Source organism: Artemia sp. Qi Xiang Cuo, chromosome 15, assembly GCF_049724085.1.
Source record: "Artemia sp. Qi Xiang Cuo chromosome 15, ASM4972408v1, whole genome shotgun sequence".
Lineage (NCBI taxonomy): Eukaryota > Metazoa > Arthropoda > Branchiopoda > Anostraca > Artemiidae > Artemia > Artemia sp. Qi Xiang Cuo.
The window spans coordinates 19056365-19080880 of record NC_142808.1 but is presented as its reverse complement, the minus strand read 5'-3'; the positions used below and the strand labels follow the sequence as shown (position 1 = coordinate 19080880).

At 34.8% G+C, this 24516-nt stretch overlaps 1 protein-coding gene across 1 annotated transcript in view; it reads right to left on the bottom strand.

Annotated features, from left to right (window-relative positions):
* The window catches only part of ssp3 (SCAPER domain-containing protein short spindle 3), a 221139-nt gene that overhangs the window by 50696 nt on the left and 145927 nt on the right, over positions 1 to 24516 (bottom strand). Inside the window, exons 19-21 of the mRNA XM_089101539.1 lie at positions 23606 to 23749; positions 10004 to 10244; positions 4627 to 4776 (exon numbers count right to left, since the gene is read on the bottom strand). Coding sequence (XP_088957665.1) covers positions 4627 to 4776; positions 10004 to 10244; positions 23606 to 23749 — 535 coding nt within the window. The remainder of the gene's footprint in view (positions 1 to 4626; positions 4777 to 10003; positions 10245 to 23605; positions 23750 to 24516) is intronic.

The window sequence follows — 24516 nt, the reverse complement described above, 5'->3', positions numbered from 1 at the left end:
GTAGCCTAAACCACTAAGGGGGTGTTTCATGAAGAAAAGCAAAAACCAGTTCATTCCTCACTTTTGACTCTTTATTTAGGAATGATGCCAACTTAGGTAAAAAGGAATAGGCAACGCTTTCTTGTTTTATTAACAAATGATTCCTTCCTACCAAGGCCGTATCTAGGAGGGGGGGGTTAGGGGGTTTGAACTCCCTCGAAACGTTTGTCGGAGTTGTAAAAACGTAACAAAATACATATAAACAAATTTCTGATGCGTTTTTAAAGTGTTTTTGTAACTCACCCCCCAAGAAAATATTAACCTTCCCCCAAACTGGACTAAGGCTTTCTTAATTAAAAACGCTTTAAGCCAGAGAGCAGGGTAAACAGGGTCACCACGGGACTACAAGCTTTCAAAATGTAAATATAAACTATGTCACTTTGTGTTGAAAAACAAAACTTTGGCTCTGATTTGTAACAGTGTTGTCGGGCTATTGATAATTAGATTTATTCTTTGCTACCAGTAAATATTGGCACGGTTGCCATGTTTTCACCATTAAAAAACCAGTAAATTTAAACCTTCATTGGATTATAATCTGTCATTAGATGATAATCGGTTTGTATAAGCGACAAGTGAGGAATGTGACCTTAAAACCAATTTTTGATCTTTTGTTAATTAAGATCCTGGCTAACTAATGCATTAGCGGCATTCCCAAAAGAATATGCTGTCTACACAGAAAAAAAAACAGAACAATTTTAGTGTCAACCTAAAATTACAAGAGATATTTTTAATATGAAACTACTTTATTTTTCGTTATTTAATCGTTTTTGGCAAGGCCGTATCCAGGGGGGGGGGTTACCCGGTTTGAACCCCCCCCCCCCAAATTTTTGACCGAGTCAAAAATTAGTAAAACCTAGGTTAAAATTAGTCGAAAACTGAGTCAAAAATTAGTAAACCCCCCCCCCCCAAAAAGTAAAAAATTAGTACCCCCCCCCCCCGAAAAAAAATCCTGGATCCGCCCTTGGTTTTTGGTCCAAGGTTTAGTGAGGAAAAATAACTCCGTTCATTAGGAATAAATCCTGGTACTGTCCATTGGAGAAGGACATTTTACAGGGCCCGGAAGGGGGGGGGGCGTGGCCGTTCGAAAAGGTTCTGAATTCTTCACAGTTTTGTACTTTCCGAATATTTCAATCCCTTCCCCCTTAAACCACCCACAACTTAAAAAAATCCAAGAATAGACATACAAGAAAAAAACAAAATGCATAACGCACTTTAAAGTCAGAAAGGAGCGGGGTCGCCTTGACTTCAAATTAAAGAAATATCTGTGGGCAACATATTATTGCTATAAATTCATTTTACGAAGGCAAAGACCTCCAGGATTTTGCTTTGGGGAGGGGGAGTATTTTTTAGATCTTATTTCTACAAAAACAAACTTTGCAAAACGCGTCAAAAGTTTGTTTATATGAATTTCGTAACGAAGTGGACCAAATTTTTTACGACAAATATACGATAATTTTTTTTTTGAATTCCTCAAATGCATTTCAAAGGGCCGGGAAAAATTCAAATAATCAAAAGACTCAAATTGACGAATGTCAATTTACCTATACTCGACTATAATTCGAAGAGACACATGTTTTTAAGAAGATAGTTTAATCTGGGGAGGTAAGTGGAATATTAATTCAACAACAAAAGTTGCGGTCAATGGCTCTTCCAGGTAAAGGCCCAAATAAAAATAAAGAAATACAATACATATTTTATTCGCAAGAAATGAACGTATAATACAACAAAAATCGACAATAGTCTCATTAACCACCTAACACGCTCCCATTTCTTTCGGTTTTCGAAATTCAAGATTTTTCATGGTTTTATCGGAAGATGTGATTTATTCCAGGGGGCCCAATTTACTGTGATAGCTTCAACAGGTTTGTTAAAGTCCTCCTTATGGCTCGAGATAATCTTCTTTTAGAGTGAGACCATGTCTTTCTTTGGACTACAACCCTATTGATGCATTAAGAGAAGAACAACTTAGGAGTTTTTGATAACAATATGGTTGCCAGGATGGCTTAAATTGTGGTCCAATAACACCAGCCATTCCAATTTCAAAATGTTCGAGAGTCTCATATTTCTTGAGAATAGTTTTAGAGATTTAATCAGACAGGTGATTTTCCTGTATATAACTTCTAGTATTTATGGCAAATAGTGTTAGGGTTAAATGCAAATTTCAGGGAGGGGAGATGAGGTTGAAAACGTAAAAACCAGCGGAAACTACAAGAAATGGGAAGTTTCCATATTAATAATAGATTCTTTGTTATTCTTAGAATTCCCCAAAATCTAGAAGAAAACCGGACAGAAAAGAGATCAGCAACCGTTTTTTTTTAGTTTAGAAAAAGATGAGCAACGCTTTTTCTGTGGAAAAAATGAATATTTAGCCCCAGACACAAGAATTTATTGACATTTTACTAGGTTGTCCACAGCATTTTCGTCAGGATCTAAAGAACGTCCTCAGATTAGAACACTGTCAACAACTTCAATCCCTTCCAGGTGACAGATAGCTTAAACATACTGGAGCTCTATATGATAGGAACAATCAAGGAGTTTCAAAAAGGTTGACATTAAGGAGGAAGGCTCACTAGAGTTCTGGTCTGAAGCGACAACACTACGATTGATTTGAAGCATTAATCCTTGGGAAGTCGCCAAAGGAGAAATCCTTAAATTGAGTGGGAGGCGTGTTGAGGATGTGTGCTAGAATCAATGAAAAGGGGTTAGTTCTAGCAAAGAAATGAGCAACGTCGCGTAATAGGAAACGCTTTCTTCTCGTCTGCTTTGGCATGGCTTTGCAAACACGGTTACCATTGTGACGTTGTCTCTCTCAAAATGAAGATTTTGTTATTGGATGAAATTTTGAAACTTTTGCCGGACATAATATATATATATATATATATATATATATATATATATATATATATATATATATATATATATATATATATATATATACATATATATATACATATAGAGAGAGAGAGTGAGAGAAAGAGATTGCTAATCGACAAGAGTTAAATAATTACTCAATTTTTCGGAGTAGCCCCAAACCCTTTCCTAGTCCAAAAACCTGAATAAATTCCAAACAAAGGGGAATAATCTTTAACAAGAGCAATGCTAGAGCAACTCACGATAGTGAGTTTAAAGACCGACTCAGAAGAGTATCACAAGCACAGAAGGTGCAGGAATATTGATTAACAATCTTTACGTAGGGATGAGAGGGAGTATAGAATATAAGAGGAATATAGAGAGGGGAGTTGGACACAATATTTATTTAATTTTAATTTATTTAATATTTATTTAATAATTGAAGGAGGATACATATGGATTATACCCTATTATATATTTTTTTCATTCTACTAAAAAAAAACCGAATAAAACGCATTACAAACGGTCATCAGCTCCAAAAGTAAATAGTAAAGATTCGAACGAAGCTCAACTGAAGAGATCGAGCGTAAAGTCTGATTCAGAAGAGTATCATAAGCACTGCGGGATGTGTAAGAATTAACTAGCGAGCAAGGATTTTTCAAGAGTGGAATAGGAATGAGGAGGCATATTAAACATTTACTCCTTCTTATCAAGGGTAATATGTTTAGCAGGGGGCGGGGATGGACACAATATTTAAAGGGTATTGGCAGAAGAGGAAAACGGCTTATATATATATATATATATATATATATATATATATATATATATATATATATATATATATATATATATATATATATATATATATATATACATATATATCTTATATCTTTATATCTTCTATATTATACAGCATTCTATATATCTATATAGCATTTTATATATCTATATAGCATTCATTTTATATATATTATATGGCATTCAATATATCTTACTGTTTTAGAAAGTAAACTTGCCTCATCCTAGGACCAAGCCATTCATGTGATAATTTATATAGGTCTCTGAGCAAAATAATAATGGAACATGACTAATTAAAACAGATTATAGCTTAAACAATAGTCAAAACAGTTGAATAATAGCCTAACTCCTCTAAATCAAATAAATAAAACATTTAATACTTACTTGGTTGTCACTGTGGCCAACAGCAAAATAGCCAATGCAAGTAATCAAATTATCTAATAGCATGCAGGGACCATCACGTCCACAGACCCGTAGTAAATGACTGGAGATGTGGCGAAATGGACACAATATTTAAAGGGTATTGGCAGAAGAGGAAAACGGCTATATATATATATATATATATATATATATATATATATATATATATATATATATATATATATATATATATATATATATATATATATACATATATATCTTATATCTTTATATCTTCTATATTATACAGCATTCTATATATCTATATAGCATTTTATATATCTATATAGCATTCATTTTATATATATTATATGGCATTCAATATATCTTACTGTTTTAGAAAGTAAACTTGCCTCATCCTAGGACCAAGCCATTCATGTGATAATTTATATAGGTCTCTGAGCAAAATAATAATGGAACATGACTAATTAAAACAGATTATAGCTTAAACAATAGTCAAAACAGTTGAATAATAGCCTAACTCCTCTAAATCAAATAAATAAAACATTTAATACTTACTTGGTTGTCACTGTGGCCAACAGCAAAATAGCCAATGCAAGTAATCAAATTATCTAATAGCATGCAGGGACCATCACGTCCACAGACCCGTAGTAAATGACTGGAGATGTGGCGAAATTGTAAGGATATGGCTTCTGCACTGAGCACACTCTGCAACAAAATGGATAAAGGATTAGTACCAGATGATTTTTAAAGGAAAGGGTGGGGTGGGGTATTAAAGTATTTTCCTAATACAGAGAGGGGACTAAATACCCAACAAAGCAAGATTAACTGTAATTTCAGTTTTGTTGCACTCTCCGACAAGGCCGTACCTAGGTTTTTTTCGGAGGGGGTTTTACTAAAAAAAAAATTTCAGGAAGGGGGGTACACACAAAAAAAAACTTAAAAAAAGCATACAAAATTTGTCCATATCCATTTAGTTCAGTTTCTACAAGTCAGACAAACATTTTTTTTGGGGGGGGGGTCAAACCCCCCTAACCGCCCCTCTGGGTACGGCCTTGCTCTCCGGTACTATTCAAAATAAGAGAAAGTATATTACTTTGTAAGTGCTTTAGTAAGAAAACAACAAAGATTCGTAGCACTCTCAGCATTTTGAGCGGGTGCAAAAATTTCCTTCCTGGATCATCAGTGGCGCATGCAATGGAGACACACGGGGTGACGCCCTCCCCCAGGTTGGGTAAATTCATTGATGACTGACCTAGCCTACGATTTTTTCTGAAGAATGTACGAGCACAAAAGATCATGGTGAGTCTCAACTATGCTCTGTAGTTTGTTTTATCGCAGAATATTTAATAAGCAACCAAAATTACAAACTTCATAACACTCCCCCCCCCCCCAAAAAAAGAAAATGAATAAAAATAATTGCAGAACTCATCCTTCACAAGCTTTGCATAATCAAGCAAATTCTCTATGCAGAAGCTGCCCTAGATTAGTCTTTGAAGTTGATACTACTGTATGACATTTCAAAAGCAAGCTTAGCAACAAATTTTGTTAGTTAAAAGAAAACGTCCAAAAAGCCAACGTCTAACCGTAGTTGAATTAACGTCATTCCCCCTGTCCTTGAGCCTTAAGATATTTGTCTTTATTTCTAAATTCAATTATGGCTTCCTCAATTTTTTTTTCTCATCGAGCTTACACTCTGTGGTTTACAACATCCTCTGGTTTTCCTCGAAAAACTGTGAGCATGACAACTTAATATTTAATCTCAATTGATATTTATTATAATAAAAGCTAATATAGAATAAATTATATTTTAATTTATAGAAAAAAACACGGTGCGTGCGAACAAGATTCTAGTAGCCTATGAAAATCCTAAACTAAAAAATTTTGCAAATTTTTGTGGTGGCCAAAATCTAAAAAAAAGCTGCTTAGAAAAAAATTCTTAGATTCTTAAATTAAAATATAGCCCCTAAAGAAATCTATATTTTAAAATCGGAGTCACAAAAGTGGAAACACTGGTAAACATTTTGGGTTTATTTTAGCGTAAAGGCCTTAAATTGGCTTTATGGTTCTGGGAATAGACAAGGTAATAATAAGGAATAAGAATGAAATTTCTTGAAAGTCAGAATTAATAACCCAAACTTACCAAAAACGATTCGGGCATGAATATTATTTAGAGTATTTAAAGCACATTCAGAAAGTTGCTTTGCAATTAAAACGATTTATTACAGTGACCGTTATTGAAATACATTAACTAGATTTTCTTTTATCTTGATCAGTGTGTATAAAAGTTACTTTTAGATCTGTTTAATAGAACTTTCTATCTGTAGCTTTGACTGTACGAAGAACTCTGAGATTTGACTCGATTTCTTGACGTTTTGTTATAGGATAGCCTCATCCATGGTAGATATGACATTGCTAATCACTTGCTTCTAGTCATCTGGTGACAATCTGACATCTGGTGAACAAAGTGGCTGTGAATTGCCGCATCCCTTCGAATTTATTGACCTATAAATGTGTGATTGAGGCTGCCGAGCATACAGTCCACAATTCAGTGGGGTGTCTTATTCTTCTTACTGAAATATAGCTCTTGGTTGTAAGTCAATCAGTAGTGGTGCTACATTAGGGTTAGAAGGTCGAGGTCCACATCTGAAGTAATTAATGACTAGTTGTACATGATTCGACGCCACACTGGTTGTAAGTCAATCAGTAGTGGTGCTACATTAGGGTTAGAAGGTTGAGGTCCACATCTGAAGTAATTAATGACTAGTTGTACATGATTCGACGCCACAGAACCACTTTTGGACTGTTCAGATGAAGTTCCCAACTCACACAAGGTGTTCAATTCCCCAGTCTATTTAATTTCCCAGAAACTTGAAAATTCGCCCGCCATTATAGCAAACTCGCTTTAGGAATACTTTATTAGTATGAGTTACAGCATAGTAACTATAGTCACTATAGTGGTAACTAGAGTTACCATAGTAACTATTGTGGCTGTGGCTTGTCATCTGGCTCAAATTCCTGTAATAGTTGTATTTTACAAGAGTCGAATTTCAGTATACCTTAAATATACTTTACTACAAAGATTATTAAACAATAATTAAAATCAAACAAATCTTGTTACAATATCTCACCAATCATCTTTAACAATTTCTTTTAAGTGGAAAGAACCTGAAAGATGTAGGAATATCAAACACATTAAAAAACATAAGCATACTTAAAAAAAACATAACACATTAAAAAACATAAGCATACTTAACTGAACTTAAGCAAACTCGGATAAATTAAACTATCAGCTCTCTGTTTTAAAAAATCCTTACAATTTGCCACGAGGCAGGAATAAATCCTAGTAATACTCAAATCAGCCAAATGCACAGGACAGAGAATCTTAAGACTCATGTCCTCTGACATTTTGAGAGTTTCAAGATTCCACGCTTAACCTCTTATACACCCCGTATAATCTACCTACATAGATGGTACGAATAGTAAGGTATATGGTACATTTTTTTTCATGGTACAAATTCAAATAAATTGCAATAGTCAAACAGTTCGTGGTAACGAACTGTAAGTAAGGAGCGACCCGGCTCAATGGTAATCGAAACTCTAGAAAACGGGTTTTTGATACCAATAGATAGATCAAAAGAATCAGATTTCAATGCTGATTTCAAATATATAACTTTCATCAAGTTCAGTGCTACCCATCAAAAGTTACGTGCCTGAGAAAATTTGGCTGATTTTCAAAAAAAGGGGGAAACACCCCCTAAAAGTTATAGAACCTTAATGAAAATCACACCATCATATTCAGCGTATCAGAGAACCCTACTGTAGAGGTTTCAAGCTCCTATCTACAAAAATGTGGAATTTTCCATTTTTTGCCAGAAGAAAGATCACGGATGCGTGTTCATTTATTTATTTATTTTGTTTTTTTTCCCAGGGGTGATCGTATCGACCCATTCGTCCTAGAATATCGTGGGAGGGCTCATTGGAACGGAAATTAAAATTTCTAGTGCTCTTTTTAAGTGACTAAAAAAAATGGAGGGCAACTAGGCCCCGTCCCACGCTTATCTTTTTCCCAAAGTCACCCGATCAAAATTTTGAGATAGCCATTTTGTTCAGCATGGTCGAAAATATGATAAATATGTCTTTTAGGATGACTTAATCCCCCGAAGTTTCCAGAGGGAGGGCTAAAAGTTATGAACTTTACCCAATGTTAACATATAGTATTGGTTATTGGGAAGTATACAGAAGTTTTCAGGAGGTTTTTTTTCTAGTAGTGGGAGGGAAGGGTGGGTCGGGGGTTATGTTGGAGGATCTGCTCATGAAGGAAGTTTTCATGGGGGAAGGGAAATTGTCATGAAGGGGGCGCCGGACTTGCCAGCATTATTTATTGGTTATTGGGAAGTATACAACCATTTTCAGGAAGGATTTTTTCTGGAGGGGGGGGGCTAGAGGAGGGGGTTACTCTGAAGAATATTTCCGTGGAGGATGCTTCTTTGGGGTAAGGGACATTTCTATGAAGGGGGCGCCGGATTTCCATGCATTATTTAAAAAACGATCAGAAATTAAATAAAAAAAACAACAAGTTTTTTCAACTGAAATGTAAGAAGGAATATTAGAACTTAAAACGAACATAAATTATAACGTATGTGAGGGGGTTCTCCCCCAAGTCAATACCTTGCTCTTTACGCTACAGTTTTTTTTAGTTCTTTAAAAAGGGCTGTCTATTATAAATAAAAGGCCTTTTTGATTAAGGGGTTTGTGAATCAAATTTTTTTTAACTTTTAACGTAAAGAGCGAGATATCGACTAAGGGGAGAACCCCCTCATATACTTAATAACATATACGTAATAAAAAAAAAAAAAACAATAAAAAAAAAAACAATACTGCTCACTAGTAATCCAAACTTTAAAAAACGGAATTTTAATTTCAATAAATGTATCAAAAGAATGTGTTTATAATGCTGATTCTAAATATATAATTTTTATTAAGTTTAGTATTACTCATCAAAGGCTAGAAGCCTGAGAAAATTTACCCTATTTTTTAAAGAGGGGAGAAACATCCCCTACAAGTGAAAGAATTTAAATGAAGATCACACCGTCAGATTCAGCGTATCAGAAAACCCTATAACATAGGTTTCAAGCTCATATCTGAAAAAATCTGCAACTTTGTATTTTTTGCCAGAAGAAAAATATACGAATATAGAAGATAGTTACGTAAGTTAATTTGTAACGACATCCATTTAGCAAAAGAAAATTGAAATTTTTATGCAAAAAAAAGCTGCATTAACTAAAAAACGATCAGAAATTAAATAAAAAAAAACAAGTTTTTTAAACTGAAATTAAAGAGTGACATTAAAACTTAAAACGAATAGAAATTATTCCGTATATGAAAGGGGCTGTCCTCAACGCCTCGCTCTTTACGCTAAAGTTTGAATCTTTCTCACAACTTTATTTTTAAAAAAAATAAAAACTTTAGCGTAAAGAGCGAGGCGTTGAGGAGGGGACATCCCCTTTCATAAACGGAATAATTTCTGTTCGTTTTAAGTTTTAATTTCGCTCCTTACTTTCAGTTTAAAAAACTAGTTTTTTTTTATTTAATAAATTACAAGGTCGATTCAAAGTGTTCGACAAAAAATAATCCTCTATTGAAAATTGAAGCTTTTGTTAACTAAATAAGTAGAGTATGCCCTTTAAGCGACCGAAATGGTTTTTAAGGAATGTCTCAAGGGAGAAAACCGAGACCATTGAAAAGGAGCCTTGGTCGATTAGAGTGAACTAGCTCCGCTAAACACCTGGGACTCTCTTAGGGAGTCAATGATTGTTTAAATATGGATGGATTCGGCTTCGTAATTTGCCCAAGTCGAACAAAGAATAAACAAAATCAATAATAAGAAAACTCACACAAAGAGAATATAGCAATAAAAAAAAATAATGGATACCTGGAAGCTTTTGAGATCCAACTTGGCGAAGCACACTAGAAGCTTTATTGCGCTTGAAACAACTGACAGAATCTCTACGGAGTGTCGCAAGGGCGATACCGATCCCCTTGACAAAGAGCCCTGGTGTAGCAAAATTCCGTACAGTGAACTAATGATGCCAACCAATTCAGATTCTCTTAAGGCGTCAATGAGTCCACTAGTATCTTTCTTGGATGCAGGAGTCTTCTTTCCGTTGTCTTGTCTATCAAAGCGTAAAATAAGAATGACCATCACATTTTCATCCTATGAATTTAATAATAACAAATACTGGCTACAACACAACCAATGTCATAATTTGACTGAAATGCCCAACTTTGTCCTGCCTAAGCTATTTTATTATCATTTCGGTAATTTGAGGCTTCTTTATAATGGGAAACTTTAAGCAGCGAAATTCTTGTCGGACACGTCGGAAAAAAAAAGAACAGAGCAAAAAAAGGAGATGGACCAGTTACGCATAGGAAGAAATATGATTTTCTCAGGTTTCAAACAGAGGTTGGGGGTGGCTGAAAACCTACAAGATTTTCCAAAATCCTCGAATGAATTTTGTGTGGATTTTTACTCAGTGAATTGATTTGGTGAAGAATTTGCTGATGCTAGCAAGAGCAAAAATAAATAGTCAAATAATCATATCTTATTTTATTCGGAAGATGGAGTTTGACGAAGTGAGAAAAACAAGCCCTACTCTATAACACATGTTTGTGTAACAAACGAATATTTACTTTTAAGTTTTTCTTTGCACAATAAACTGCGATTAAACTACCTTCAATTTACAACCTTATTTACATCAAGAATTTACATCAGTTGTAACCGTACACGCACTGCGACAGAACTTAGAAAGTGAGACACATTTTAAGATTTTCAAACATTTTGAATGTGCTCCTCTCTCAATTTTCCTGTGGTGTTTTTGTTCTCCTTTGTTTGTTATTTCTGTAGGGTTAATTAGAACCCGTACACAGAAAGATAATCCTCAACCCTGTCTTTAGTTCAAATCAATCTTCTCGGATTCGTGTTTCCACTATTGGCTTTTCAATCTATCCGTTAGCAGTGCTAACCTTAAATCTCTAATAGCCTACTAAATTGATTGAAAACCTTTTTTTTTACATTATTTTTACCTTTTTTTTTTTTTTTTTACTCATTTACATTTTGTTGCGACCAAAACGAAAGAAGGTATCTTATATTTTCGCAATTTATACAGACAGACAAAAATTCGGTTATTTTAAGGGAACGAATTTTTAATAGTGGGTTAGAAAAAAATGACAAAGATAATCATCGCAAAATTACAGCTGATGGGCTTACAAAAAAATGTATATAAAAAATGAAATAGGAAGTAGAAAAGCTAAGAGCACTGAAACAATGATCCCCTCCTCTTCATGAGGAGTAGGAGAAAAGCAAATATACCTCTGAATAATTCAACCGGTAATATAGTTATTCCCTGCCACTAGATGAACTATTACTAATTTCCTCTTCCTTTTGAAGAAAGCGACACGTACCCTTTTATTTTGACCAACGATCTGGTCCCTTGATCATAGAATAAGGTTCAGTTCATTACTTTTATAGTACCACTTGTACTGACACCTTATTGAAGCACTAAGCTGCGTGATGTTGAGCCACGCACACTCGTCTTTTACCACAATCTCTTCAATGTTTCGCTCTTTACTCCCTCCTAAGAAGTTTGTTAGCTTAAAATTTTTTTCTCATACCTTAATTCTATCTTATAGATAAGGTGGGAACTTTATCCAAGGACATCTCGCTTTTATTTTGGCCCCAGATCGATGGCCAAAAAATCATTCTTCACCCGTAAAATATGTTCTAACAACTATGAGCTTTCTTTCCTCAAGAAAATACATTATTCGTAGAGCTTATTGTTTAATATATGGCCATTCAAATGTGTATCAGCAATCAAGAGTGTATCCAGAACTTTTGTTTGGGCGGGGTTTTCTTTCTAGGGGAGGGGGGGGGTACAAAAACTGTGTAAAACACATCAACAAATTTTATTTGCATTTTTGTAATTTTTTTACGAGTGTGAAAAAAATTCGAGGGAAGGGTTCTAACCTGAAACCTCCCCCATGGATGTGGCCTTGCCTGCAACTATTCTTGGCAAATTCTCACAAAAAACATCAAGTATATAATCCCCAGCCCTTCAAAGCGCTCATGTTTCAGAGTTATACTTGACTACAGTCATTATCGTGGCTTCCAGTATCCTCCTGTTATTTCTAAGACATACCCCCCCCCCCATTTTTGCCCAGGGAGTTTTTAACGGCAAAAAACTATCATTCACCATTGCTTTTCTACTTCATATGTTGTGTTCTATAATATTCTGAAATTTTCATTAAAAAGCAGGGAGAAAAGAAATTCTTCTCATTGTAAATAATTTCTCAAACCACATGCACACCCTTTCTATCTATAATTAAAATGCAATTAAAATAATAAAAAAAACGGATAAAAATTTAACATGACAATGAACTTTGCGAGAAAAAAATTGTACAAATAATACTAATCAAAGTACGAATATTCCAGCTTCACATGCAAAAGCCTTTGCCATGGGGGGAAAAAACAGCTTAAATAAATCAACACGTAGATAAAAGTAGGAGAAAAACTGTAAACACTATAGAAAAAAAAATGGAAATCAAAAGAAACTCAAATTTTATAAACTATAGTTGCTGTTTTTAAACAAGTCTGATTATGCGCGCACTAAAACACAAGGCAGGGTGACTGATTGTATATACTATTGTATATGTCTGAGTTGATGCAAAGTTCACTGTCTTATTAAAAGTTTTACCCGTTTTTCAATATTTTCATTTCATTTTAATTACGTTTTCTCTTAGTCTAACACAAACAATAGTTTAAATTCCTGCTGGGAAAACAACTGCTCTTTCAATATATTTAACAAAATAAAATTGAAATATAAGCCGCGCGCTAACAAAATTGTCAAAGAATCATAACACAATAGATGTGGATCAGACCATATTTTCTTACAGCTTATTGTTTGACATACGGTCATTCTTTTTTTTTCTAAATTCACGGTGTCAGATACAATTAAATATCTGATCTGCCGCTAGTCTTTTATCGAGGATTTAGGTGAGTGTTGAATCTTCTTTGGAAAGAGTCAACAGAGAAACTTCGAAAGATCATTGCAGATCGAAGTGCAGCGTCGAATGCAGCTTTTTTTTAAGTACTCTGTTCTCGGCTCGCCAGCCTCAAAATAAATGGACCAACCTGTTTCCCTTCGTGTCTGTCTTTTCGGTTGGACAATTGGGGGCACAATACGAGAAAACTCTAGAGAAGGAGACAAATTTAAGTTCTTGAAGAAAACATCCATTGACGCCACAACAAACCCCTGACTAACAGACTGGAGAAAGCAAATTCATTGTATTTGTAGGGATAAGCATATTTTCCTAAAAACTTCGTTGGATTTTTCTTTTAATACCAGAATTTTGTTTGGCCTATTTTATCATTAATGATTTCTTTCTTAATATTTTTTTCGCTAGTGTTCTTAAACTGAATATTTTCTAATTACGTATGGAACGGAATAATATGACGGAAAAGCTAAAATACATTGATTTCATCTTAAAAATATGGACGGGGACTTGGTCTGAAGTCTCCCCTTCCCCCTTTAGTACGTAAGCTATACGTTATATTTTGACATCACCATACAAATTCATGTTTGGAAACTTTTCCAGATCATCAATTTATATCTTAAATTCAAACATCCAAATCCAAGAAAAAACCGCAAAGGCCTCGAGACACTTCAACACAAACTCGTTAAGAGTTTCTGAAACACATAACAAGTTTAACCACACTTCGAAGTGCCCAGTTTTAGAACCATATTTGACCACTGCTATTACCGTGACTTCCAGTATGCTAATCTTATTCGAAGACTTATCCGTCTATTTTTCCAAATATTTTTCAACTACGAAAAAAACTACAACACACCTTGGTATGTTTATGCGACCAAAATATTGTAAAATTATCATTAAAATAAAGAGAAAAAAGGGTTTAGCTCATAGCACAAAGGAATCCAGCACAAACAGTAGTAAAAGTTCCATTTGCGAAAACAATTGCTTTTTAAATCCACTAAACAAAATAAAATTGAAATATAGCCTCATACTGACGAAACAGCCAAAGAATCATTAACGCAACAGATTTGAGGCACAAAAAGCCTTAAACTAAGTAGACTTACGTACAGCATAAGTCCAACTGAAATAAATGTGCGTCTAATATGAAAACGACATTGCTAAAAGACTATTGTTAAGCTGTGTTTATGCTCACTTAAAACTTTAAATTAAGGTATTTTTGTCATTTTAAAACTGTATAAGGGTATAATCTAATCTTGCATAGTATGGATCGTACTCGAAGAAGAAAATATTCTTTTCACTATATTGATCATACAAATGAACAAAAGGTAAAAGGCAAAAATTTAAATTGAACAGAAATAAATCAATTGTAAAAGTGCACCCTTTATTTGAATTTTTATCTTCGTTCTGATTTAATTCCGAAATATCCTTGCTTTCCGCACTTAGTTATTTTCTATTTTATCTTCTGTATTTTCTTCTTTTTATATCCATATTCTTGCAAAAGGAGGAAAATTCCGGTAGGCCAAGGCCCCCCCCCCAAAAAAAAAGAATAACTGCTTAAAAATGGGGTAATAAGGCTGTAAGCAGCATTCATACCAGAAGATTCAGTAAATGTAAGGTCGGTATATACGAGCAAATTTACCAAGTAGCTGTAAATGCAATATTATATCTTGCTCCTTACGGGGAACGCAACGCATCTGGATTTGTAGGGTTTGTCTTAGGATCCTTCTTGCAATTTTTTTTTTAATCCTGAATGGTTTAAGAGCAAGGATTAAGGCTGGGAGGGGAGTTGACAGTTTCCACTCTCAATGGATAATCTTTGATCATTAGCTCTCAGTAGTAGATTTAGCTCCATCTCAAACGGAACTAAACTTATAAATAGTTGTATTTTTGGTGACTTAACAAGGGAAAAAAGAGTTTAAAACTATTAGCGCCACTGACACGTCTGGCGACTTCATTAAAAAAGTTGATAATCTCAAAATAAACTGGATAGAAAAAATTATAAATCTGCTAAATTATATAACTACAGCGGAAATTTCTCTGTAAGGGTTGATTAATCTGCATTTTTTTGTTTTCAAAAATTATTTGGTACTTCCATATTATATGGTACACACTCGAGAAGTGAAGTTTCGTAAATGCTAATGAAATAAAACAAAACATGATGAAAAATACATACTTTAGTAACGAAATTATGAAAACTACAACACAAATTCATTGTAGGGGGGCCGCACGGAACGCAATATATTAAATACCTAACCAAAATACCAACTAAATTTTAAATTCAAATTTAGCTACAATGTGGTTTTTCACCGACCGAAGGTAATGGTCTGGTATAAAGACCGTGAAAACCGGTTATTGTCTCATCTTCGCGATCCATATTCTCGAGTGTGTACCTCATAATACTGAAGTGTCAATTACTTTAAGTCAAAATCCAGTCTCCACAATGCAGGACTAGGTTAACTTGGAAGAATGTTTGAAGGTTGAGTAGGTTAGAGTTGCCTTAGGGTGGCAGGCCAACTGGTGATGAAATTCTGCTTTCGTTACCTTTCCATACGTTTTAAAGTCCCTAAGCAGAATAGAATGTAGTCATACACTGCGTTACAGGAGAAAAGTTTCTTTAAAAAAATAATTGTTCCATTGCAACTTTTGCATGATTTACATCCCCTTCCAATCAAATTTTGGGCATAATCATACACCCAACTCTTTGCCCAGAGGTTTTCAAAACTTGCAATGACTCAGTGTTGACTGCTTCGTCCGACAGACTGTTCCAGTAATGCACTGCTCGAATGGGGAAAAAGTTTTTTTTTTCAAACACGATTGTTTAACTGCAAGCTGACTTGGTTCTTAGGATGCCCTCTAGCAATATGACCAGTGACTCAGGGACAAAGAGAGGGCGAACCTCGGACCCAACCCCCTTTCTTCAAGATCTTAAATTTCACGAATTTCAGGGCTTTGTTTTCTTCAAATTACCCTATAATCTATTGTTATTACTGCTTCCCTTCCCCCTCCTCTTCAAAATTGATTGTCACCCCCTCCAAAAAAAGCTACTGTAGTAGGACTTCTGCTGCAAGAATTTTCGCGACAAAGATGACAATAGTAACAATAACAAAACAGAGAAAAAAGTTAGCGAGATAATAATCACTCCACGATTCCTATCTTCTTTCGTAAATTCAACGACTATCTTTCGCTGTATAATGAAACCAGCAGAATAAAACCCAGCGAAATAAAACTTGTGTATTCTCTCTCTCCCCCCCCCCTCTCTCTCTCTTTCTCTCTTTTTTTTACCAAGATGGATAGCAAAGACATTGAACAATGTTAAAACATAAAGGCGAACAATCAACCAAGGCTTGCAGATAAATAACAGCGTCTTGCATTATGCCCTTTTGGTTGCCAAAAAAATTCACAAAACCATCTGCATTACTTGATGTAATCATCCGTGTAGTATTTTAATGTTTTTAAATTGATTGGCTATCTCAGAAGTTTAAACTGTTAGCAATTTGACCCTTTTTGGAACACTATTGTACCCATGACAAAATATTTTGATCTTAAAAAAATCTATACAAATTTCAATTTCGTTCAAATGAGCTCTTTCTTGATTGTCTATGACCGTTTGTTCGATACGATTAGCCCTGAAAAAAAAAGCAAATACACACCGTGATATTTCCTGGGGGGAAAAATAGATATGCAACATTCCACATTCCAATTGAATTTTATATTTGAAATCAGCATCAAAAGCAAATTCTGTTGATGTGTTAATATATATCAAAACACTATTTTTTAGAGTTTCGATTACTTTTAATCATTTTAATCATTGGCTGATAAATTTTAAGAACAAAAATAAAAAAAGGGACTACTTTAGTTCTGTCTAAGGGAGGAGATGCAACTATTATTGAGGGCATAAGGGAAAATTACAACTGTCAGCTGGATGATTTCAGGTCATGCTGAGTAATGCAAGTAAAGGAATCTTTCTACTTGTTAGAGAACGGAGCCAACCCAAATACAAAGGGCAGAGAAGTGCAAGAAAGAGTTTTACATATTGCTGCTTGGAAAGGCAATTTGGACATTCGTCAACTACTACTTTCAAAGTGTGCCAAAATAGATGATTTCGATTTATTCAATAAAACATCCTTATGTTACGCGCTGTCTGTGAATCAAATAGATGTGACTAGATATTTGTCAGAAAAACGAGCCAATCCAAATGTAAAATATAACAGTTGGAACAAAACAGCCTCACATTATGCTGCTAAGAATGGCCATTTGTCAACTACTAGTTGCCAAGGGTGCCACTACCAATGGCTTAACTTCGAACAATAGAACACCTTATCTTTCATTACGGCTGGATATCAATTAGACGTGACTAGATATCTATTAGAGAATGGAGCCAGCCAAAATGCAAAGGGGAACCTAGGCAAGGAACAGTCTCACATGTTGCTGCTTTTAACGGCAATTAGGGCATTTATCAACTGCTAGTTTCAAAGGGAGTCGATATGAATATTTTTACTTCATATAACGAGACAACCTTGATCCTAGATTTGAAAAACACCGTTTCATCTAGAAATGCACCAAAGTTATAGGCCTATTCTCTTCAGTCATATATGATCACTTTTTGAAAGATAAAGCAGTATAATTCAAAATTAACAAAAGTTGTCAAAGATGAGGGAGATATTCAAGCAAGTGGTGGCTTCAAAACAAGATTGTCAAAAATTAGCACCAATCAATAAATGGTATCCGACAGAGCCAAACTTGCCTCTGACGTCACATTTTAATCAACTGACCGGGAGTTGGTATCATTACTATAGGGCGGCCCGAACTTCAACCTTCCTTGTCAGAAGGAGAGTCCTATGGCGGCTGAAGCCACTGTAGTATAGTAACTGTTAATGTATAAGTAATTTTAAGGTTGATGATGATTTACATCAGGACATTACCCATGCAGTTCCAGCTGCAGGTTTCATAAATTTGGTAAAAAAAAATCATACACGATTCTTTGTTGAGAATTAAAAGTACGGAGAATTTGACGAGTCAAAAGAGACAGACTTCATAATAACTAAAATTTAACTAATTAAATAAAAACGACAAGTATGACTTTCCTTTGTGACTCTTCTGTTGGTGTTTTCGTAAGAGCCTATACAAGGTGGCTGAAATCAGAGATGAATATCCCACAATGCATTTTGATTGTTGCGAGCAGATGATCAGGTTGCACGAGAGTTGCAGACGACCAGGTTGCATTTATAGTTAAGAACCGACTCTAGCCCATGGTAACTAAAATATTAAAATAAAAAACGCAATTTGTGACAAAATACTTGTCAAGATTTGATATTTGTAGCTGAATGCTACATAGACAAATATTGTCTGCAATAAAATGGAAAACACAGAGTCAAAGTGAAATGTCAATGTGTCAGTTTTAAGAAAAAAAGTGTAACACTTTTCCAGGTCGGGAACGGCTACGTGGCAGGCTTGTATATATTGACTCTCATTGTCGCTTATCTTCTAACCGCAGACAATATGAGCTTCTTCTTGATGCCATGGCGTCACCATAGGCTCTATTCAACCACCGTGGGAAAAACACAAATTCTTCCTGACAGTTGTGAACTTTTTAGATCGTTTTAGTGGCCAGAAATGTCAAGAAAACAAATAAGAAAACAAAAACATGTAGCCGATTTCGAGGCAGGGCCCCAGTACTCGGCCTATGGCTGGCATGTTTATGTTGATTGTAGTTGTAAGTAGAAAGAAAGTAGAAAAGTAGAATGAGTCGTCACTTTAGTTTGCTACTCTTTCCTCGGGAAAATGGAGGTATCCCCAAGGAATTCGTATAACGTTGAAGGGTCCCAGTGAATTGTCATCAACAGCTGCGTAGTTGATGGCGTCTTTGTAGGTTTGTATTGGGTTTTGTGCCACATTTTGTTGGTGTCGAAGATTCTGATGGCATTGTTTTTCTAACGTAATATTTCGTTCTTCTTCACTTTCATTTTTGACTCAATCTAATTTTTGCTATCGCTTGTCTCCTTACAGGACAATCCTTTGTTCTTCACTCCATTTTTGACCCATTCTGATACTCGTTTTCTTGCTATCGCTTGTAATTCTCACTGCCGCTCATCTTCTAACGGCATATTTCTTTGTTCTCGCTGTGGCATATCTTTTAGTCACATATTTCTTTGTTATTCCCTTTTATTTTAAATTAGTTCGACTCCTTGTTGCCGCATGTCTTGTAACTGGATATTTTTTTTTGTTCTCTACTTTTATTTTGCATTCGTTTAATGAATGCTGCCGCTAGATGAGCGGCAGCTAATCTTCGAACCGGATGTTTCTCTGTTCTTCACTTTTGTTTTGACCCGTCGTAATTGTCGTTGACGCAAGCATTCTGATTGTACATTTCTTTGTTCTTCATTTTCGTTTATCATTACTTTAGATATTTTTTTCAATACCCTTTACCTTAGCTGCTCGGATTGGTCTTGTCATGTTTGATTGTCTAGATTCTTCATTTGTCCAATAGGCATTATGAAACTACTTAAAACGCGTTTTGTAAGTACTACTAGTTACATTTGGTATTTAATACTTAGCTATGTTCTTTTTGTAATGTTGCATGCGTTATAGATACAAAAACGATAGGTTCATTCTTTGGGGGGGGGGGGTGTAATTAATTCCCTTTAAATGTAATTATAAATATGACGTCGATCATCCAAACTCATACCATACCTGAGTCATCTACCTAACCACCAGAGAATGCAAAGACTACAGTTGCCTTCTCTCCAGTTCAGACGTGATAGAGCCGATGTAATAAATACATTTCGCATTGTTAGGAATATTGATAATATCACCCCAACTCACTTTTTCACTTTTAAAGAATACAATAGTACCCGTCAACACCAACACAAAATTTACCCACCATGTTCACAGAAAAGATTAGGCCAAAACTCTTTGCCTAGCCGAGTGTAGAAGACTTGGAATTTACTTCCATCAGAAATAGTTGCAAGTACCTCGGTCCAGTCTTTCAAAAGTAGTTTAGCCCCTACAGATCTCTATACTGGGTCCTATAACAATCCATTTTGAGAATATTTTTACTTTTGTATTACCTGATTTGTGACAGTGTGACAGTTATTTTGTAGGCTTACTTTTTCGTAGGTTTCAATTATTAACAGATATGTATCAGTTAAGTTGGTATGTTCTTGCATGTTTCATTAAAATTGTTTTTCCAATGTTTTTCAGTTACTGTATGTTTTTGTTATGTCATTGACATTGTTATTGACTTTTTTATAATTGTTTTGTGCAACAAGCTTGTTAAAGCTTACCGTATCTTGGTATTAATAAATATAATTTTTCTTGTCAACCATACGTTTCTTGTGTATTTTTGCCTGCCTCATAGATACTAAAAAACGATACAACCATTACTGAGGCGAATGTGACGTATGCATGCTTTTTGAATATATTCATAAATATTACCTCACTCACATGAATCTTTTTTCCCCAAAATTAAGGCTCTTAACAAATTTTCTCAAACTTCTCACCTATATAAATCGTTTTGTTTAGGCCAGAAAATCCGAGGATACCAATTTTCCCGAAAAAAAAGGAGTCGTTTTCGAGAAAAAAAATACATACATACACAATTATTGCTCGTTTAAAGAGATAGTATATGGGTATGGGGCTGAGGGGGCTAAAAACGTAAAGAACAAGGTAAAGAATACGATATGGGACTTTAGAGTCCCTACCGGTGGTGCTGATCTGAGTTTCATTGCCCTTCTGCCAGGAAGTGCAATGGGGTCTTGGGGGCGGCCAGAAATCCTGTGCTTTCGCACACCCATCCTGTTTAGCTTCCTCAGAATTCAACAGGTATCCATTTAGAGCTGGGTCGACTGGGTGAGCTTACAAAGTTGCGCGACTGACCACCGTTCCAAACCAAATAACCAGCGACACCAGGACTTAAGGATATTATAGTATACCCTTATAAAACTATATATAGTATATATATATATATAGCATATGTATCCTTAAAATACTATATATTGTATACATAGTATTTGACGAGCAAACACACTAAACGAGCTCTTTTTCCCAAAGCCTTACTTGGAAAAATAAAATTTCGATTTAAAGTCCTCCCCCCAATGGACTTCACCCTAAGTATACTATAAAAAATGAACAGAAATTACACCATAAAAAAAAAAGTTCTTTCAGATGAAAGTAAAGAGCAACATCAACTATTAAAACGACAGCCATTATCCCGAATCACAGTTTATATAATTATCCAGTATGATATTTCCCTATCTCACCCATTATAAAAACCCGGACCAAGGTGCGAGTGCTCCAGAGAACCTTTTTGCAGATAGAAACATAAGCGGAATCAGATCTTTTCAGGGGTAGACAAGTCAGACTGTGATATAATCAGAAATAAGTGGAAACCCGCTATTACGAATAATGCGCTTAGTTGGAAACAATCGGAAACAGATTAACCCGTTAATTCAGAAAGAAGTGGGAGGAGTTTTTTGTTCGTTCCGAGAATGAAGACCAGAAATGATCTGCGATAAACTTACTGGATAATTATATAAGCTGTGTCCCGAATATATGGGGTGCTGTCCCTCCTTAAACTCACTTTTTACGCTAAAGTTTGACTTATTTCCCCATTTCTTTTAGTAAGACTGCTCAAACAGAAGGGTGATGTAGGAAATAAGAAGCGCTATGAAACATCAGTGTAAAGAGCGAGGGTTTGAGGAGGAAGTAACACCCCTCATCCTGATACTTGGAATAATTTATGCGCGCATTAAGTTTTAATGTCACTCTACTTTCAACTGAGAAAACTTGTTTTTATATTTATTTAATTAGTTCTAGAGCGAATTCATCAGTTTCCACAAATATTGTACAGTCACATCCTATTACGCCACAATAACGCCACATCCCTATTACGTATACACGATCAATTGATCCTGTATAGAGAAAGTTAAGTAATTAAGGGTATTTGTGCTAATTATCTCTGAAAAATAATATGTTGGAATACAATAGCTATAATTGAATGCAAAGCTATAACACAATGAGCATTGTTAGAGTCAATTAGAGATATAACTACAAATTCCTAGTGAATTTAATAAAATATGGATGCTTTTATCCTTTACTATGATTTTTTAGCTTTGGTATCCAATAGACCAAACCCAGCCAATTATGCAACATTTTTTAATCCTGTCCGTCGAGAAATAAGTCACGGTTTAATCTGAATATTAGTTAGCAAAAAAGTAGCATTGTTTTTGTGCGGTAATGCCAAAATTGCTAGAAAAGTAACACATTAGGATATAGAGGAGAAGAAAATGATTTTCAGATTAAAACATCTTTGCAGTTTGAGGAGGAGAAAAATGGTTCTCAGATGAGAATAGCTTTGCAGTTTGATGAGAACAAAACTGTTTTGATGTTAAAAAAACTAAATTAAAAGCTTTGACTTTAGTAAGTCAATATGAACAATAATTGGGATATTATTGTAGTGGGGAGGGGTTACTGTACGTAGAAACTAGTGCATTTGGAGGTTAACTATGATTACAATATCTCCATCATGCCATATCTAGGATTTTTTCGGGGGGGGGGGGTGTTTTACAAAAGGATTTTTTTTTCGGGGAGGGTGCAAAAAAAAAATAAAAAAAATCATCAAATTGTTTATATTCATTTTTGTTATGCTTTTAAAATTCGGATAAACATTTCTGGGGGGGAGGTGGTTCAACCCCCCTAGCCCTCCTCTGGATACGGTCTTGATCTGCGTAGCTAAAAAAGCCTCTTTAAATACAAATTAATCCTCTCAGCATGTCTAAATGACAGTAAGAAGTAAGGGGCATGAGCAAAAGGTAATCCTGATTGGTGCGTAGGAGGGGAATGGTCTGTCCCCCTCGCCCAAATCTTATTTTTTTGAATTTCTAGGCACTTCTCATTCAAATTCTCAAATAATTGTTTTATTTTTACCTTCATCCGCCGAAAAAAGCCAACAATAAGGTCACCTCCAGGGGGTGGGGAGAGTTTAGGGATTTGAACCACCCACCCCAAAATGCTTGTCCGACTCGCAAACGTAACAAAAATAAATATAAAACAAGCTTTGGATGGTTTAAAAAAATATAAGTCCCCCGAAAAATAAATCCTTTTGTCAACCCCCACCCTTCCCCCCCCCCAAAAAAAAAAATCCTGGATACGGGCCTGACAATCAATGCAATTAAATTTATTGCTGCAGTTCCATGACATAAGGGATGTACTGTTGAAAATCGTTGTGTTTAGATGGCTATGGGTGCAGCTGGGGAGGGAGTGAGGTTAAAAATTAACACCCCCCTCCCAGAAAACTAATAGGCCAATGAAAAATTTCATAAAGCAGAATGCAAAGCTGTGCCCCGAAAAATTCCTAGCAATGCAAATGGAGATGATAGAACTGGCATCAAGATTAGCAAAAAAAAGGAGAGCAGAACAGGAAAAAAGAAATAGACAGGACTAGAACAACGCTTAGACTACTATATAAGTATATAGAGACAATACTCACTGGAACAAACAATCCACAGCTGAGTGTAAACATTGGAAAGATGCAACAAGCAAAGTTGCTGTGTCCAAATTCCCTTCAAGAGGCGACTGACAACGGGAGCATAAATTGGATATCCAATTTACAAGGCCAGAACATAGTAGATAACTGAAACAAATAGAATATAAAGCATTTTGTTACAAATCACAACATATTTTTAATCAATGACTAATGTTAAGTTTTTCATAACCTTCTATATTTGACGAATACCGTGATACCGTGTTACCTGGATTTGCTTCAAAAGAAGTTGTTTCTAACTGAAACTTACCCCCCCCCCCCAAAAAAAAAACAAAAAAAAACAGAATATATAGTTTTTCACCAAAATGTAAAGCTACCACAACTTACTCGGTTATCTTTAAATTATACATTATTTTAATTCTATATTACAAATAATTATAAAGATATTTTTAGATTACTAGTTATTATGTTAATTGAGCAATTGATACTATATTGTTATACTAATTATTATAGTCAAAATTATAGCTATTAATTGTTTTAATAATTATAATAATTGTGGGATAAATATTATGTTTATGTTATAAAATGATAATATAAGTATCATTATAATACATAAACAAATAATATGATATTAAATAATATATAAATATTATAGTATTAGCGAATATATTTAGAAGTATAATCATTATAATATATTATATTATAACCATACTAGGCAAAGGGCCTGTCTACAAATCAAATAACAATAGAAAACCCCTTGAAAATTATTAATTTTTAGATTATGTATGAGGAAACTTCTTAAATTATTAGACTTCGCATTTTATGTTTCTGAGAAGGGGACAAAATTTGATATCTCCAGTCCGCATAAAAAGTATACAGAACTGTTTTCTACAGTTTAATTTATTTTCCAGGTCTAT